The sequence below is a fragment of the Salmo salar genome, chromosome 09, assembly GCF_965601325.2.
Source record: "Salmo salar chromosome 09, fSalSal1, whole genome shotgun sequence".
Lineage (NCBI taxonomy): Eukaryota > Metazoa > Chordata > Actinopteri > Salmoniformes > Salmonidae > Salmo > Salmo salar.
In genome coordinates, this window is record NC_138299.1 from 40,421,707 (window position 1) to 40,440,220 (window position 18,514).

The 18,514-nt window shown below is 44.3% G+C and overlaps 1 protein-coding gene across 1 annotated transcript in view; it reads left to right on the forward strand.

The window, feature by feature from the left end:
- LOC106611323 (nesprin-1) overlaps window positions 1-18,514 on the forward strand; it is a 139,081-nt gene that overhangs the window by 41,724 nt on the left and 78,843 nt on the right. Inside the window, exons 25-56 of the mRNA XM_082955773.1 lie at window positions 118-326; window positions 572-680; window positions 1,188-1,352; window positions 2,000-2,167; window positions 2,885-3,061; window positions 3,681-3,821; window positions 5,074-5,234; window positions 5,551-5,701; window positions 5,995-6,125; window positions 6,465-6,561; window positions 6,730-6,828; window positions 7,665-7,852; window positions 8,085-8,208; window positions 8,383-8,549; window positions 9,743-9,896; window positions 10,051-10,254; window positions 10,591-10,762; window positions 10,878-11,136; window positions 11,257-11,436; window positions 12,420-12,570; window positions 12,776-12,934; window positions 13,437-13,619; window positions 13,853-13,954; window positions 14,209-14,412; window positions 14,650-14,857; window positions 15,274-15,386; window positions 15,606-15,811; window positions 16,088-16,529; window positions 16,882-17,054; window positions 17,407-17,494; window positions 17,701-17,922; window positions 18,169-18,333. Coding sequence (XP_082811899.1) covers window positions 118-326; window positions 572-680; window positions 1,188-1,352; window positions 2,000-2,167; window positions 2,885-3,061; window positions 3,681-3,821; window positions 5,074-5,234; window positions 5,551-5,701; window positions 5,995-6,125; window positions 6,465-6,561; window positions 6,730-6,828; window positions 7,665-7,852; window positions 8,085-8,208; window positions 8,383-8,549; window positions 9,743-9,896; window positions 10,051-10,254; window positions 10,591-10,762; window positions 10,878-11,136; window positions 11,257-11,436; window positions 12,420-12,570; window positions 12,776-12,934; window positions 13,437-13,619; window positions 13,853-13,954; window positions 14,209-14,412; window positions 14,650-14,857; window positions 15,274-15,386; window positions 15,606-15,811; window positions 16,088-16,529; window positions 16,882-17,054; window positions 17,407-17,494; window positions 17,701-17,922; window positions 18,169-18,333 — 5,472 coding nt within the window. The remainder of the gene's footprint in view (window positions 1-117; window positions 327-571; window positions 681-1,187; window positions 1,353-1,999; window positions 2,168-2,884; window positions 3,062-3,680; window positions 3,822-5,073; window positions 5,235-5,550; window positions 5,702-5,994; window positions 6,126-6,464; window positions 6,562-6,729; window positions 6,829-7,664; window positions 7,853-8,084; window positions 8,209-8,382; window positions 8,550-9,742; window positions 9,897-10,050; window positions 10,255-10,590; window positions 10,763-10,877; window positions 11,137-11,256; window positions 11,437-12,419; window positions 12,571-12,775; window positions 12,935-13,436; window positions 13,620-13,852; window positions 13,955-14,208; window positions 14,413-14,649; window positions 14,858-15,273; window positions 15,387-15,605; window positions 15,812-16,087; window positions 16,530-16,881; window positions 17,055-17,406; window positions 17,495-17,700; window positions 17,923-18,168; window positions 18,334-18,514) is intronic.

An 18,514-nucleotide genomic window follows, 5' to 3' on the forward strand; every position in this document is an offset into this window, starting at 1 on the left:
AGTCACTGTGCTGGTCCGCAGTGCATGTTTCAGAAAAGCAATTAGATTAATTTAGCACTTGATGTCTCCCTGTGAGAGAGTTTGTCACATGAACGATGTACCTTTACCGTCCTGCAGGACTTCTTCAGGGAGAAGGGTCCTCAGTCTCTGTGTGAGAAGAAACTACAGCTGATGGAGGAACTGTGTCAGAAGCTTCCGGACAGTAACCCAGCCCACCAGACCCTGGACAGCTCTAAGAAGGCCTACTCTGAGCTCTGGGAGGAGATAGATAGCACCCATCACAATCTGATGCAGCACCCTGATAAGTGGGAGGAGTTTAACACCAGGTAACAAGGCCTCACGAATTATACTGATTCAAGACTGTCACAATCATGATTTGTATCATTGTTAACATAACATATCATTTTGTTTAGTTTTTTGTAACATTTTGTTTTTGGACCTTTTCTTAGTCACTCACTATCCACATTGATGCACTGACTTATGCCGAATCACCAATCCTTTTTAACGTAATGAAAACTGAAATATTAGATGGCTATACAGTATGATCATACTTTGCCCATGTTCATCCCAGGTTCTCCGAGTTGTCAGCCTGGCTTTCGTCTAAAGAGAGCCAACTCAGACTGCTCAGGAACAGAGCAAACGACCCCAGCAAGCACGAACAGGTCAAGGCCACCATCACAGTAAGTATGATGGGAATCCCTCATGCTCTGTGTGTTAGACAAGGAAGAGATTTCACAGACCTATCCTCGTATCCAAACTGTATGTCCTGAAGGCAGATATCATTGACCTATCCTTGTATCCATACTGTATGTCCTAAAGGCAGATATCATTGACCTATCCTTGTATCCATATTGTATGTCCTGAAGGCAGATATCATTGACCTATCCTCGTATCCATATTGTATGTCCTGAAGGCAGATATCATTGACCTATCCTTGTATCCATACTGTATGTCCTGAAGGCAGCTTTCGTCGCCATACAGCATACATGTCATGGTTCTCCAGTAAATCACTGGGAGCAATATAGAGTTTATGTGCCATTGGTATGCACCTTGTTAACCCACAGCTCTTACTTTATGGTGCATGGCAACAATAGAGTTGGCTTCAGTACATACAACATGGATTTGAGGCTATGAAAGACCTAGGTAAGCTTGATAACCTATGCCACTTCCCGCTCTCCCCTCTCCAGGAGCTGAGGAACGATGCAGAGCTGCAGGAGGGGAACCTGGGCTGGCTGAAGTCCCGGCTGGCTGTGCTGATAGAGATCTGCTCCGAGACAGATGCACAGAGTCAGGCTGGGGCAATCAATAAACTTTCCACCAACTTCAAGGGCCTCCTCTCCTATCTCACTGAGGTAAGGAAAGACTGGGACTGCAGTTGACACCATGCTCCTCCCAAATATATTTGTGTGTTGTAGGGGAGGGTTGAGAGCAGAGCAAAAGACACATTTCCGATCAACATAATATGGTCAATCAAGATGATAAAAGGGTTTGAAATAAGCTAGCGAGCACTGAAGCATACTGTCATCCTTACCTGCTCACCAGGACACACAGTCAGAAGATTCACAGCATTAGATGGCTAGCCTGGGTGCCAGTCTTTTCTGTTCTCTTGTACCCACAATGCCACACTCCCTCTGTCTTTGAATTGTCAGTCCACTGTTGTGTCTCTTCAGGGTGATTTTAGGGTCGATGGTATGTCTTATCACTGAGTGAGGCCATATCATTTTCCACTGTGTTATCTTCCTGTCTGAAAAAGCCATTCGTTGTAAACTACTTGGTTTTAATAATAAAATATAGATTTATGAAGCAACCAACATAAATCAATTGTCCTGCCAAGAGATCATTGTCGTACCAAGAGTTAAAGAACCGTTTTCATATTCAGTTGGTTCCAGTGTTCATCTACCTTGGTTTGAAAACAGTGGTGATAGCGTTTCCTTTTTTTCTATATTGTTTTTGAGAGTTGCTGAATGTAATTTTTTTCCTCTGTGTTCCTGTCTCCCAGTCTGAGAAGGTGGTGCTGGCGGTGGGGGACTGTGTGCAGTTCAGGGAGGAGGTGCGTGGTGCACTGAATGAGCTGGAGCAGGGTCAGCAGGAGGTACACCTGGAGGTGACCAGGATACTGGACTCTGAGACCGTCAGGGAGGCCCAGCAATTGCTCCAGGTTCACCAGGTAAGTCGGACTGGAGTGGAACTGTTCGGTATCTGACTGAAAGGCACTACAGAGGGTAGTGTGTACGGCCCAGTACATCACTGGGGCCAAGCTTCCTGCCATGCAGGACCTATATACCAGGCGGTGTCAGAGGAAGGCCCAAACATTTTTCAAAGACTCCAGTCACCCAAGTCATAGACTGTTCTCTCTGCTACCACATGGCAAGCGGTACCGGAGCTCCAACTCTTGGACCTAAAGGCTCCTTAACAGTTTCTACCCCCAAGCCATAAGACGGCTGAACAATTAATCAAATGGCCACCCGGACTATTTACATTGACCCCGACTTTTGTTTTTACACTGCTGCTACTCGCTGTTTATTATCTATGTGTAGTCACTTTACAAATTACCTGGACAAACCTGTACCCTCGCACATTGACTCGGTACCGGTACCCCCTGTATATAGCCTCGTTATTGTTATGTCATTTTATTGTGTCATTTTTTTTATTGTGTCATTCTCAAAGGTTTCTGCAATGTTAAATAATTGAGTTGAGGCAACATTATATTGAATATTGTATTCATGAAAGAAAATGATGCTTTTTGTGGTTGTAAAAAAATATATATATATATGTATAACGTCATAATGAACAGTCAAAAAGTAATACACTATATGATGTTTACAGCCTTTAAATGAGATCCAAACACCAAACACGTTGATTTTCTCCTCTCTCCTGCCTGCAGCAACAGCTGAAGCGTCTGCGTATGAAGAGGAAGGATGTGCAGCAGCAGATCGCTAGGGGCCATCAGCTACAGGCTGAGGAGGGGCTGGGGGAGACCTTACAGCAGGACCTACAGAGTCTAGAGACAACACTCAGCAACATGGACCACACCATGGACTCACAGGAGCAGGAGTTAGAGGTGAGCTCTCTCACCGACTGTACCTTCTGGGGTTATTGGAAATCCTCTTGCTCTTCTTCCAGTGCCTTAGGGTCAGTTTCCTACACACAGATTAAGGCCAGTCCTGGACAAAAATGTATGTTAAATTAGATTCTGTATTTAAGAGGGTTCATAGTCCAGGACTAGGCTTAATATGTGTCAGGGAAATCGTCCCATTAGGTGCTGTCTTTTGTTGTGGTCTTTGTAGTGTGCGTTACAAATCTGACCCGTCTAAGATGAAGATGTAACAGTACAGACCATATCAAGGTGTTGATCTGTGTACTGAATGTCCCCATGTGTTCCTCTGTGTATTGTCTGTGTACTCAATGTCCCCATGTGTTCCTCTGTGTATTGTCTGTGTACTGAATGTCCCCATGTGTTCCTCTGTGTATTGTCTGTGTACTGAAAGTCCCCATGTGTTCCTCTGTGTATTATTTGTGTACTGAATGTCCCCATGTGTTCCTCTGTGTATTATCCGTGTACTCAATGTCCCCGTTTGTCCATCTGTACATGTGTTTATTATCTGTAATCAATTATCTTTGTTTGTCCCCAGGTGTCATGGTGTTAATCTGTGTATTGAATGTCCCCATTTGTCCCCCAGGTGACTCTGTCTGCATGGCAGGAGTTTGACAGCCAGCAGAGGACAGTGCTGGAGTTTGTTACCAGGGCGCTCTCTGTCATGGACAGAGACCTGAACTTTAGCAGCCCAGAGAGCCTGGCTACTGAACTGGACCAGGCCAGGGTGAGTGAGAAGTGAATTTAGTGAGCATGTTAGTGTTACAGTTGACACTTCTGAATGATAGTTGACAGTTGGCAGGGCTGTTGGAATCAATCAATTTATCAATCAATCAATCAATCAAATGTATTTATAAAGCCCTTTTTACATCAGCCAATGTCACAAAGTGCTATACAGAAACCCAGCCTAAAACCCCAAACAGCAAGCAATGCAGATGTAGAAGCATGTAGAAGCACGGAATCCCATCCAGCGTTGGCAATTGAGCGTCTTTGTCTCTATATAGCGAGTTTTCAGACCCCTCCAGCGACTTTTATTGGTGAAAGAGTCTTGCGCCAAATTCCACTACTTTTCAGGCTGCCTTTAGGGAGATTTGACTCTGTGGGTTTTTTGGGGGGTTTTCATAGCATTTAGTGACTTTTCCCACTCCCGCAAATAAGAGTGGGAGAAGCTGTCTGTGCAACAGAAGTCACAGTAACGGTGCACACACAGGCAGAGAACCCCAAGGGGAGAGAGAGTGTGGCGGGAGAGGGGGGTGAAAACATTATGTCGGGGACCGCAGCTCTGCCACAGCAAGGCAAATAGGTGCTGTGATGTTGTATTGGCAACGGCAAAATGTAATCTGGGAACTTCTAGCAACAAATCAAGGAGCCAATAGCAATTTTTATTTTTTTATTTCACCTTTATTTAATCAGGTAGGCTAGTTGAGAACAAGGTCTCATTTGCAACTGTGACCTGGCCAAGATAAAGCATAGCAGTTCGACACATACAACAACACAGTTACACATGGAATAAACAAACATACAATCAATAATACGGTAGGAAAATCTATATACAGCATGTGCAAATGAGGTAGGATAAGAGAGGTAAGGCAATAAATAGGCCATGGTGGCAAAGTAATTACAATATAGCAATTAAACACTGGAATGGTAGGATGTGCAGAGGATGAATGTGCAAGTTGAGATACTGGGGTGCAAAGGAGCAAGATAAATAAATACAGTATGGGGATGAGGTAGATTGGATGGGCTATTTACAGATGAGCTATGTACAGGTGCAGTGATCAGTGATCAATTCTCCCATCAAGTGTATATTTGGGTGATTTAGGCTCCTTATCGTGTCTTTATCTTTCAAGGTTGGCTATTCAGGCTAGATATTGAGATGTGAAATTAAGATTTTAAAACCTTTCAAGAATAATTCAACCTTGTCATATCACAAAGTGTCAGTGACATTCTGACTCTCACATTCTCCGTTGTCATAACAGGTCCTTTTAAAGCAGAGTGAAGCAGAAGCCTGCACGGTGAACACCCTGTTGAGGAAAGCAGCAGAGATCCAGCTTGGCCCAAAGAACACCACCTTGCTACCAGAGCAAGCCCGCTCCCTCAGCGAACAGCTGGACAAAGTGGAGGCTGGCCTCAAGAAAGAGTAAATACAACACCTCCTCTCCCCCTCCTTCTCTTCCTTCTCCTCCTTCTCCTCCTGCTCCGCCTCCTCCTCTTCCTCCTAGTTGAGAATCTAATCTTAGCCTTTATTGATAAAAGGTCTCAGATTAGGAGTGCTGATCTAGGATCAGTTTTGCCTTTTAGATCATAATGAATAACATTACATGGTGAGGGAGGACCTGATCCTAGATCAGCACTCCTACTCTCAGACACTTTATGAATATGGGCTCGGAACTCTTTGTTGTGTTGTTTAGCTACCCAGTTTTGTGATAAACTCAATTAGTCGCACTCTTTTCTAGCGCCAACGCTCTTGATGGGATGAAGAATCAGTGGACTCGGTTTGGGACGGAGCTTGAGGCCTTCTCCTCATGGATCTCTGAGAAAGAGAAAGAAATGGACGCTCTAAAGAGTTCTGCTGCTCCACTTGGACAACAGATCAACACAGTAAAGGTACTGTCAGCCACCTCTGCATTTTCTTTATATGTTCTACCACATTTTCTCTAGACAGTATGCGCAACATCTAGACAGTATGCACAACATCTTGATGATTTACACGATTTTCCATCTTTGACTCAAATCAGTGATCAAATCAAGGTAGCTCATTCCAACAGATCATTCATACCTTAACTTGAATGACTCAAACATTGAACCTTTAAACCATTAAAACTTGCTTAAAAAAATTATCTGACAATAAAAAAACAACAGCATTAGGTAACAATCTTTATCCTCCTCCCTCCTCCCAGGCGGTGGGTGTGGAGCTGGGGGACAAGGCGGAGGTGTTATCCCAGCTAGAAGCCCACTCCCAGGCCCTGGCCCAGTTCATCTCCTCTGGGGAGGCAGCCCGTATCAAGGCTCGGCTCACCCAGATCAGCAGGTACTGACGTGTGGATGTTTTTACCTACCTTAGTTGAATGCTCTGACTGTAAACATGTAAATGTAATGTAAATGTACATTTCTCTGGATAAGAGCATCTGCTAAATGACAGAAATGTTGATGTAATGTAAATGATGAATGTATTTACTGATGGTTTTAACGACAACTTTTTTTTCAGGGTTAATAATGAATTGCATAATGTACTACATGTTAAAGTTAGTCATAATACTGTATATTGAGGTCTTGTTCTGGACAATACAGTTCCTATGTGTTTTATCTATGCAAGGCTCTTTTGCTTTGTGCTACCAAAAGTTGCTGAGTGTTATCGTTTCATCTGCAGATACTGGGAGGAGCTCAGGGAGAGTGTGGAGCAGCTAGAAGGACAGCTGCAGGAGAGCTCTTCCGCACAGCACCGCTTCAACACCAGCCTGGAAGAGGTACGACTGAATAAAGACTTTTGTTTATTCTTGAGTAACCTCGGGAGAACGAGTAGAATTACCACTAGCTATACGTCACCACTAGAACCAATGAAAATAACCCTTAGAAGTGTTAGAGGAAATGATGAATGTGAAAATCAATGATTGTCTGAATTATGTTATTTAAAGGCCAAAACAACACTTGGTGATCTCCATAAGAAACTGGACCATCCTGTCACTTCTTGTACCTCCTCGTCAGAGACCTACAAATGTCTCCAGAACCACATGGTATGTCTTTCACTCTGGTTTCGTCATTACGGTGTATTGACAACTACTTATTTAATTACTTGCTTAGGCTACTTCATTTTCCTAATTTCATGTCAGACATAAGGCTACAATGGGTTCCTTCTACTGTTTCCTGTTCTTGGAGATACACATTTTAATCTTTAAGGTTGTACATTTACAATGTCTCCATGGCACACTGCCACGAATTAGGTTCTGCCATTTTATTGACGATATTGTCTTGCTGTTTGTTCAATAGTGTTGTCTTTATATTGCTATATAGTACATCATAAATAGTCAGGGTTGGGGAGTTACTGGTTACATGTTATTGGTTAAATGTAATCTGATTACAAAAAAACCTGTAACTGTAATCAGTTACGTTATCAGCAAAAATATTGTAATCAGATTACATATAACTTAGAAAAACGAGGTTGATTGCTTCTTGGATTGCTTTTAAATTCAGCAAAGATGTTTGTGAAAAATACAATATGACACCATTCTGTTTTCTCAATGACATTCAATTTATAATTCAAAAAAGTGCAAGTTTAAGTTGGTTCCACCTGAGCAAGTCTGACCACAAGTCCAAGACAACTATGATGACATCAAATGTGTTCATGGATCCTTGTAGTCTTCTTCTAATGCCTCTTAAAGGGAAAGTAATCCAAAAGTAATCGGATTCCATTACTGAGTTTGGGTAATCCAAAAGTTTCGTCACAGATTACAATTTTGGACAGGTAACTAGTAACTGTAACGGATAACATTTAGAAAGTAACAAACCCAACCTTGTATATAGTGTTGTATTAGTCAAATGTTGTATTTAATTATGTGGTTTATCCCCCTAGGATGTGTCCCAGAGCTTGGAGAGCCTGAAGGCAGCCTTGTTGCCCCTGTCTGCTGGGGCACGTAGACTCAGTGACAGGGAGCAGGCTGAGAGGGCAGTGGCCGCTCTACAGACCAGCTATGACCAGAGTCTAGGGCAGGCCAAAGAAAAACAGAACACACTGGAGAAAGTGCTATCTCTATGGCAAAAGTAGGAAGGCTAGGCTGGAGGGAGACATTTTGGTCTGGTTTCCCGGGCACACATTATGCCTAGTGCCGGACTAAAGCATCTAAAGAACCTTGATCTAAAGTTCTTTTTAGTCAAGGCTTAATGTGGATCCGGGAAACCGGCCCTTCAGCTGTGAAATATTGATGTAAAACATTTGTTTTTGTACATTTTTGAAGTGCCCGTCTTGTTCTTAAACTTGGATACTTTGTTTCAGGTATGAGAAGGATCGTTCTAGCTTTGTATCCTGCTTGGAGAGATGTGAGTCTACATCCAAACCTGAGAGTCATTGCCTGCCTGCAGATAAAATCAAGCTGGAGAGTGAGCTGCAGGACCTGCAGGTACTGTAAATTCATCAATTTTCAATCCATGTTCCTGGACTGATCCTGCAGAGCTTCCATGTGCATTTAGGGCCAGTTTCCGAGACACAGATTAAGCCTGAAGATTCTCCATTGAAAGTGTTTTTGTAAAAGGCTTGCTGGCATAGATGCTCAACAAAAGCGTATCTTCTGTAGGACTTGCAGTCTGAGGTGGTGTCGCTGGAGCCCCTCCATGATGGCCTTGTGGCTTCAGGGACAGCCCTGTACCCCACCGTCCCAGAGGAGAAGGCAAGGCAGCTCAGTGATGACCTGGAGCAGCTGAAGAAGAGATGGAACTCCCAGAATGAACTCATCCCTCACAGGTCAGTCAGAAGATGGTGTGCGTGTCACTCGGTTCAGCAGTAACATCATTGATTCAGTCAGGCTGCTTCCAACATTACTATACTATGTAGTGCACTGCTGTTGACCAGAGCTCACATACCTCATTCCAGTCTGACCCTCATTGTTGGCAAATGGATCCTGTACATCTTCCAAATCAAGTTGGTTTGGTCACATCACATTTCCAACTTGAGTACGTCTTACTGGTACTGACAGCACACAGCATTGTAGAGCTACAGTGGTGTGAAAAAGTATTTGACCACTTTCCGATTTTGTATATTGTTGCATATTTTCGATACTGAATGTTATCAGATCTTCAAACAAAACCTAGTATTAGATAAAGGGAACCTGAGTTTACAAAAAATAAAATAATAGTTACTTATTTTATTTATTTAATTAACAAAGTTATGCAACACCCAATGCCCCTGTGTGAAAAAGCATTTGCCCCATTACACTCAATAACTGGTTGTGACACCTTTAGCTGCAATGACTCCAACCAAATGCTTCCTGTAGTTGTTGATCAGCCTCTCACATCTCTGTGGAGGAATTTCGGCCCACTCTTCCATGTAGAACAGCTTTAACTCAGCAGGATTTGTGAGTTTTCAAGCATTAACTGCTCATTTCAAGTCCTGCCACAACATCTCAATTGGGATTAGGTCTAGACTTTGACTAGGCCATTCCAAAACTTCAAATTTGTTGCTTTTTAGCGATTGTCATGTGGATTTGACTGTGTGTTTTGGATCATTGTCTTGCTGCATTACCCAGATGCGCTTCAGCTTCAGCTCACAGATGGATAGCCTGACATTCTCCTGTAGAATTCTCTGATACAGAGCAGAATTCATGGTTCCTTCTATTAAGGCAAGTCGTCCAGGTCCTGAGGCAGCAAAACATCCCCAAACCATCACACTACCACCACCATACTTGACCGTTGTTATGATGTTCTTACTGTAGAATGCAGTGTTTGGTTTTCACCAGGCATAATGGGACCCATCTCGTCCAAAAATGTGACTCAAGTTTGCCAAAAATCACCTGGAAGCACCTGGATGATCATCAAGATTCTTGGAAGGATGTTTATGGACAGATGATTTAAAAGTATAACTTTTTTGGAAAGGGGCAAATACTTTTTCATGGCACTGTATGTTTTGATTGATTTTCCTGTTATTTGTATACTGTACAGAATCAAGGAGCTCCAGAGCCAGCTGTCCCAGGTGGAGCAGTTTGACCTGGCCCTGTTGAAGTTCTCTCAGTGGTCTGAGACCCTCCTCTCCACCCTCCACTCAACCTCCCTGGTCAACATCACTGACCTGCAGCCTGCTGTGGCCCAAGTCAAGGTATGAACCATGGTCAAATGGTCAATCATGTTTTTTTTTGTCTGACTGTTCTACTACAAGAAATTCATTTTTATTTGTATTCCTCTTCATCCCCCTCATCTTCCTCCTCTTGCTCCTGCTCATCATCCTCTGTATCCTGTATGGTCTGCTGTAGGAAACACTAGTGGCTCTTCAGAAGCAGAGTGGTGTGAGGGAGAGCTTGGAGCTCCAGACAGAGGGGCTGTGTGCCTTGTGTGAACCCCAGGATGCTCAGCTCCTCCAGGGGAGACAGGTCAGCTGCCTACAGCCCTACCTGGAGGTCCAGCAGCTGGCTGAGCTCCGGCTGGACTGCCTGGGGAAGCTGGAGGCCTTCTTGGAGGTAAGAAAAAGGTCCTACAACAGGGGTATCAACCTCATTCCATGGTCGGTTTTTAAGACCTTCTTTACTGATCAGTGATCTTAATTCATCAGTGAAAACCTGCAGACACTTGGCCCTCCGTGGTATGAGTTTGAAATATGTGGCACCTACAACATACCCGCACCATTTTCATAACCATTTTCATAACCATTTTCATATCCATTTTCAAAACCTGGGTTAAGTTAAGGGTTAAAGATTAGGGTTAAAGGTTTGGGAAAGTCATTAAAAAGTGGTTAAATCGCTTAACATGTCAGAGCCCAAAATAAAAACGTTTGTGTTATGCCTCCTCCCTTACAGACCCACGGTGCGGCTGTGGTGGTGCTACGAGGCTTGAGGCAGACGGTGGAGAGTTCAGGGAGCTGGGACCATGGTCGGGTGGAGGAACTACAGAGAGAACTGGAGGCCATCGTCCCAGACATCAGCAGTCTGGAGACCCTGGCAGCCGGCCTGGACAGCAGCCTCTGTAAAGGTATTTATATTGTTTATTTCATATCTATTGTTTATTATATTTATGTTTTCCTCTGGTGTTCCTACCTTGCTACGAAATGCGCTTTACAAATACAATTTATTTGATTTGATTGAAGGCCACCTCCACATGGTGAGCGGTGTGGAGGGGTCTGGGTCCCGGACGTCGTGCCGGGTGCTGGCTGATGGTCTCAGCGGGGAGCTGGACACAGTGAGGAATCTGCTTGGGACCAAGCAGAGCGAGGCAGAGGCCCTGGGAGCGCTATGGAGCTCCTTCAGACAGAGGAAGGAACAGCTGTTGAAAAGCGTGGAGGACATCAAGGAGAAGGCAGACCACCAGAGCCTGCGAGAACCCAGCCCACTCGCCCTGCAGCAGAGGTAGCTAGGATTCTAGCCAGTGTGCTTGGTGTTTTCAACCATGAGTTTCATTTTCACATTATCTCCGGATGAATTGTGAATAGCTGGCTGTAACACGGTCTTTTCTTCTTTGGTGTCCAGGCTGCGGTTCTATAACCAGCTGGAGGATGAGCTCCAGTCTCAACAACACGAGGAGCAGTGGCTCAGGGACAAGGGTCAGCAACTAGCCCAGAGAGATGCAGAGCTGGCCGGGGAAGTTCTCAGGGAGATCAGCCTCTTGGTAACCACCTGGGAGGATACCAAGAGACTCATAACTGACAGGTAGGGCTCTGTCTTCAGCATCAAATATTGGAGACCAAATTATTATTAAAACATTTTTTACCATTATTTAACCAGGTAAGTTGACTGCGGACACATTCTCATTTACAGCAACAACCTGGGGAATCGTTTCAGGGGAGAGGAGGGGGATGAATGAGCCAATTGTAAGCTGGGGATGATTAGGTGACCATGATGGTATGAGGGACATCTTGGGAATTTAGCCAGGACACCAGGGTTAACACCCCTACTCTTACGATAAGTGTTATGGGATCTTTAATGACCTCAGAGAGTCAGGACACCCGTTTAACATCCCATCCAAAAGACATCACCCTGCACAGGGCAGCATCCCCAGTCACTGCCCTGGGGCATTGGGATATTTTTTTTGACCTGAGGAAAGAGTGCCTCCTACTGGCCCTCCAACACCATCTGGTCTCCCATCCAGGGACTGACCAGGACCAACCCTACTTAGCTTTAGAAACAAGCCAGCAGTGGGATGCAGGGTGGTATGCTGCTGGCGAATGAGCTTGTATAGTTGCTTATATCACAATCTAAACTCATCACACACGTAAATAGCAGCAAACTTGTGTAGATATTTATTTATATACTGGATTCTTGACATAGCTTACTGTGCTATATCTACTGCTTTACACATCATCCTTAGTATTTCTTGTGTACGTATGTATAGATTGCATTTTGATACTGCTACAGTGCTATTTGGGTTGTTAATTGGATTCATCCTGCCGTTCTTGAATTTATTTATTCATTTGAATTGTTTGACATTTGACAGCATTGTTAGCAGCTAGTAACATAAGCATTTTGCTGCACCGCTATAACACCTGCTAAACTGTGTACACGACCAATACCATTTTATTTTATCTAACGTACTGTAGCTCATCCAAGAGAGTATAGGAACACTTCAACAATTCAAATCCAGAAGCACAATTTCACCCCACAATTTAGTCATTTGAAGAGATGTGTGTTGTCAGGCAGGAGCAGTGCAGTGTGCTGGTGGAGCTGATGAGAGAATACCATAACCTGAGGACATCCATAGCCGCCACCTTGGAGAACACTGAGGCTGTGGCTGACATCGGCTCGGCTCTGAAAGACCACGAGGAGACCAAAAAATCGCTGGCAAAGGTTAGGATAATGACGTTCATCTCAGTTCTCGTATAAACCTGTGTACAACTTTGATGCAAAATGTTCACATTAGTACACAGTTAATAGCTATTATCTTATTATTGCTACTATGATTATACATTGAACTTTAAAATAAAAGTAATCACTTCAAAATAAAAAATGTTTGCTCTTCTTTCTCACTGTTTTCTCATCTGTGCTTATACAGCATGAAGCGGTGAAGGCAGAGATGTTGGCCAAGCAGAGTGACCTGGACCAGTTCTCCAGTAAAGGAAAACTTCTGCTGTGTGATCTGAAGAAGATCCCAGACTGTGAGGCTCAGCTGATGACGACAGACATGCAGACTCTAGTAGACCAGTGGCTCGAGGTAAGTCTACATGGACAATAGGGACACACACAATTTAATAAGAAACAAGAGGTACAACAGTGATAGTGCCATTGGAGTCCAAAAGACCAGACTTGACTTGACCCTTTTACTCTGACTTTAAGGACCATAGGTCATCAGGAAGAATGGACCCCAGAAAGAGTAGCTGCTGCAGGAGCAACAGCTTATAGGGATCCTTGACTTGACTTAAACCCTTTGAGACAGTTTCCCAGAAGTCTAGTACTCGACTAAAAAGCACTTTCCCTTAAGCATGCTTTTTTTGTCCAGGAGAAGGCCTAATCTGGGCCTGGGAAACCAGCCCTTTTACTCTGTGAGGAGCATAGGTCATCCACTGCTCTCTGTTTTGGGACAGTTTCTTAAGTTCCATCTATGAGTATTTTAGTTTGTCCATCTCTGTTATTACCAATCTTGATCTCCCGTGATTTATTTTGCCAGCACAGTTTTGTGAATTTACAGAGGTTGATTTAGTCCCTTTACATTCCAGGTGTCCGAGAGGATTGACGACAACATTGAGCATCTGAGCCAGAGCCTGGCGTTGTCGGATGACGTGCAGCAGATCAGTGAGGAGATCGAGGGCTGGACCAACAGCTCAATGATGGAACTCAGTGAAAGCCTGAATAACCTCATTGGCAGCCAGAGAATGGAGGCCAGACTCTCTGCGTTACAGGTAGGATATATGGATGGAGTCACACATTCCCAGAAATAAGATATTCCTTACTACTGTCATTTAAGGGAAACAGGAGAGGAACTTAAACGGGCTCTGTTACCTGCTGAGTTCAATTAGTTCGACTGAATTTCAGACATTCCAGTCCTGCAGCTGCCAAATCCCAAGTGCTCAATCTCTATATTAAACTAGAAAATGTAGTTGTCTCTCTTTGCCTTCCCTCTTTCTCTATCCAGTTGGAGATGGGGAAGAAAGAGCACCAGCTTGTGACCCTGCAAGGGAAAGTGTCAGAACTGAAGCAACTCAACTGTAGCCAGGACACTCCCGCCAAACTACAGGTACCGCACACGATTGGTTTGAAGCCCAAACTTCAGACTTCTATAGTTTTGGAAATTCTTCTTTGAAGTTCTATATGTTCAGGGACACCTTTTAACTAACTGACACAATGTGAGGTTCCCTAGTATCATTTTAAATCCATTGGTAGGCAATGGATGAACAATAGTGCTAAAACATTTAGGTAAACTCATCCTCTGTTGGTTTGCCCCATACAACTTCAGCAGGAGCTAATCAATATTCTGTGTGTTTATTTCAGGTGCTGGAGGCGGACCTGAGGAAAAAGCTGAGCCAGGTGCAGAAGCTATGTGAGCAGGCCAGGGGAAACCTCAGGGACTTCAGCTCCCAGAGGAAGCAGTTAGAGGACTACATTACCCAGATGTCTGATTGGCTGAAGACCATAGAGCAGTCCCTGACGAGCTCACCGATTGGCTCTGACCTAGAGGACATCTGCAGAGTCAAGGTAGGTAGACATTGAATTGAAACAGGTTTTACCTGAGATTTTACTTGACTTAGTCCTCTTGGCCCCCTTGGGAGCATAGGGCATCCACCATCGCTTTCCACCTCACTCTTTCCTGAACAAGGCCTTTTCCCTCTTCCCGACTATACTAAGTTCTTGTTCTGAGAGCTCACACTTGTTATTCTTTATATTATTATTGCTGTATGTGTTGAATTCGTATGTATGTAAATTGCATAACAGGACCTCCAGAAAGACCTTCAGAACCAGCAAGGCAGCATAGATTCCACCAGGGAGAGCCTGAACACTCTGTGTCGGAAGTACCCTTCTGAGGAGCTGGCTGGGCTGGGTAGTGCACTCACTGACCTTATCAAGGGCTATGAGTCTGTCAACCAGCTTTCCTCCAGGACCCTGGCCTCCCTGCAACACGGACTGCAAAAACACTTCAACGGTGAGGATGGCTGGTTCCTAAGAGGGGTTATAATTAAGAGGTGTGGTATATGACCAATATACCACAGCTAAGGGCTGTTCTTATACACGACACAACGCAGAGTGCCTGGTCACAGCCCTTAGCCGTGGTATATTGGCCATATATCACAAAACCCACAGGTGCCTTATTGCTATTATAAACTGGTTACGTAATTAGAGCAGTAAAAATAAATGTTTTGTCATACCCGTGGTATACGGTCTGATATACCACGGCTGTCAGCCAATCAGTACACTATTCTGTTCTCTTTTATTCTGTTCTGTTCTATTATTTATTTGTTCTATTGTAGTCTAACCTGACTACTCCGGGAGTATGACAATGACAATATAATGAATAAGATGACGATGGTGATGATGATATCTGTCTCTCTTGTTCTGTAGACCTGGTTCGGGAGTTCCACAGCTGGCTGTCTGGGCAGAGGGAGGTAGTGAAGGAGTGCTCTGACCGATCAGGAGACACTAGCATCGTGGAGCGTAAACTCCAGAAGCTAAAGGTACAGTCCAAACATAGCATAGAACCCATAGAAACCATAACCCTCAAATATACTATTAATCCTCAATCGCTTAGGGTCGGTTTCTTCGACGCAGATTAAGTTTAGGCCTTGACTAAAAACTATTTAAATTACATTTTCCCTTGAGTCTGCTTTTTTGTCCAGGATTAGATTTAATCTTGTACAAGTGTTTCCCTTGACATGTGACCTCCTATCCTTTAGGGGGCGCTGGAGCGTGTGGAGGATGGGGAGCTACGTCTGACTCACGTGTGTGAGGAAGGGGAGAAGCTCCTGCTCCACCTCCCTAAGGCCAGCGCTGGCCAGGTGCAGCAGCACCTCTCCTCCATCCAGCAGGACTGGGACCGCTATGTTGAGCAGTGTAGACTCAACCAGCAGGCCCTGGAGGACAGCACTGCACAACTCAATGGGTAAAATATACTTGGGATGGATCTCAATAATATAAAGAGACTTCCTCTCCTCCTCTCCGTTCTTTCATCTTAACTTATCCCGGCCTATCCAGGTGTTGCTCTATCCAGATCTTTCACATCAGTACAGATGGGGTGGAGACTAAGAGAATTTTGAATTTTGAGCTTTATAATATTGAGATGCACCCTTGAAGCCCAGGAGTGGGCCTCAGGAATACAGTCATAGATGTGTATGAGTCCCTGACTGTGACATGGTGATATAATATCTTTGTCTGTCAGGTTTGAGGGGCGTCTGAAGAGGCTGAGGCAGTGGCTGGAACACATGGAGCAGAGGGTGACCTCAGAGCTGCCTGAGGAGAAACACAGGGGTCTTGAGAAGGCAACACTGGAGGGGGTGGAGGAATACCACCAGGAAGTGCTCAAAGAGAGGGACTCTTTCGAGCGACTGTGTCAGGAGTCACAGGTTTTGAATGAAGGTGGACGGGGCGACGGTGGTGAGACACGGGCGGCTGCGGGGCTGCAGTCTCAGCACCAGGCTCTGCTGCGGAGGGTGAGGGAGAGGCTGAGGTGCTGCCAGGTGAACCTACAGGAACAGGAGGCATTTAAGGAGACCCTGCAGAGCACCTGGTCCTGGCTAAACGGGCTGAAGGAACGACTGGGGACCCTCAACAGTACCCTGGGTAATAAGGTGACGCTGGAGAAGCGACTGGGACTTGTACAGGTTAGTAGAATCAAGAATTGGCGTGCTCAACTCAATAGTCCTTGAATAAAAGTATTTGGGTGCAGGGTTGGAAAGGTATATCAACTGGAAAATAACATTTCTGGTACAGGTCAGACAAAATTACCCTAATTGACTCTGGAAAAAAGTAATGCCCTATGTAGGGAATAGGGTGCCAATTCAGATGAACATTTCTGAATGACACCTTACTTTGGTCTTTTGCAATATGATAGCTTGAGGCATTGAAGGTCAATATTTCAATGAGCAATGTTGTCCATGGTTGATGAACAAGTCTTCAACTAAACTAAAATAAAGTTGGATTTGATTTGTTTTGATCTTCCTTCGTGCGTTCCAGGACATCCTGCTGATGAAGGGCGAGGGTGAGGTGAAGCTGAACATGGCGGTAGGGAAGGGCGAGCAGGTTCTGAAGCACAACAGTGTGGAGGGACAGGAGGCCATCTGCTCCCAGTTACAGAACCTGAAGGACGCCTGGGCCAGCATGCTCATGACCTCCATGAGTTGTCACAGGTACTGTATACTGTTGTATTTCCTATCTATCTATCTATCTATCTATCTATCTATCTATCTATCTATCTATCTATCTATCTATCTATCTATCTATCTATCTATCTATCTATCTATCTATCTATCTATCTATCTATCTATCTATCTATCTATCTATCTATCTATCTATCTATCTATCTATCTATCTATCTATCTATCTATCTATCTATCTATCTATCTATCTATCTATCTATCTATCTATCTATCTATCTATCTATCTATCTATCTATCTATCTATCTATCTGTCTGTCTGTCTGTCTGTCTGTCGATCACCTCTGTTTATGTTAAATCTCTACATGTGTGTATCCTCCCTCAGTCGTCTGGAATGGACGGTAGCCCAGTGGAGTAACTACCAGGATAGTAAGGGGCAGCTGCAGCAGTGGATGGAGTCTGTAGAGCAGGAGGTGAGATTCAGCTGAACGCACTAGTCTTTTCTTATTATCACTGATTTAGCATGTATGGGCTATTTTGAAGGTTTCACTTGATTGATTGTGATATATGGTGGTTTTACCGTCCTTATTTGAATGCACTGATTGTAAGTCATTCTGGATAAGAACATTCGCTAGATTACTAAAATGTATTAGTAATCTAACGATATATGTAAATGTAGGTGGGTCTGGCCCTGGACCAGCAGCCAGGCCTGAAGGAGAAGGCCTATCTCCTGGAGCGTCTCAGAGCCCTCCAGGCTGACGTGGAGGCCCACGCAGCACCACTGGCCAGGCTGACAGAGACGGCTGCAGAGCTGCATGAGAAGACAGGTGACCAGGCTTTTGGACCAGAGCAGAGAATGGAACTCAATGCACACTTCGCTGACATTACCGCTGTCGTCAAGGTAATCAAGCCCTGCTCCTAGAGGATGGCAGTTAAATACATACGTCTCTCCTTTTATAAGAACATTAAGTCTGACGATAATGGTAGAAACCATTTTCTGTTTGTATTATTAGCCGTAATCCATCTAGTTTGGTTCTTGAAACGGACTTTGTTAATGCACCTAGAAAATATCCTAACAGTCCTGGTTCACAGTGTACTCTGTGGGCAAACAGCCTAACCCAGTCTCTGTATGCTGTCCATCCCCCAGGGTAAGGTTCAGGCCATGGAGAACAGAGTGACAGAGCATGAGCACTACCTGGAAGCTGTGAGGGACTTCAATGATTGGCTGGCCTCTGCCAAGGAGGAGCTCCAGCACTGGTCTGACCTTTCAGGAGACTCCACCTCTGTAAACAGGAAACTTGCCAAAGTCCAGGTGAGGATGTTCAAGCATTACTTACAGTATCTCAATGTCCATCACCCCCTTGTTGACACATCATAGGGAAGCTTATTATAGTTTAGTCCAATGCTATGTTTTAAAAGTAATCATTATAGATGAGAAAATAAGAAGATAACTCACAATATTTCAGGCACACACAGGATCGTAAATACATTTT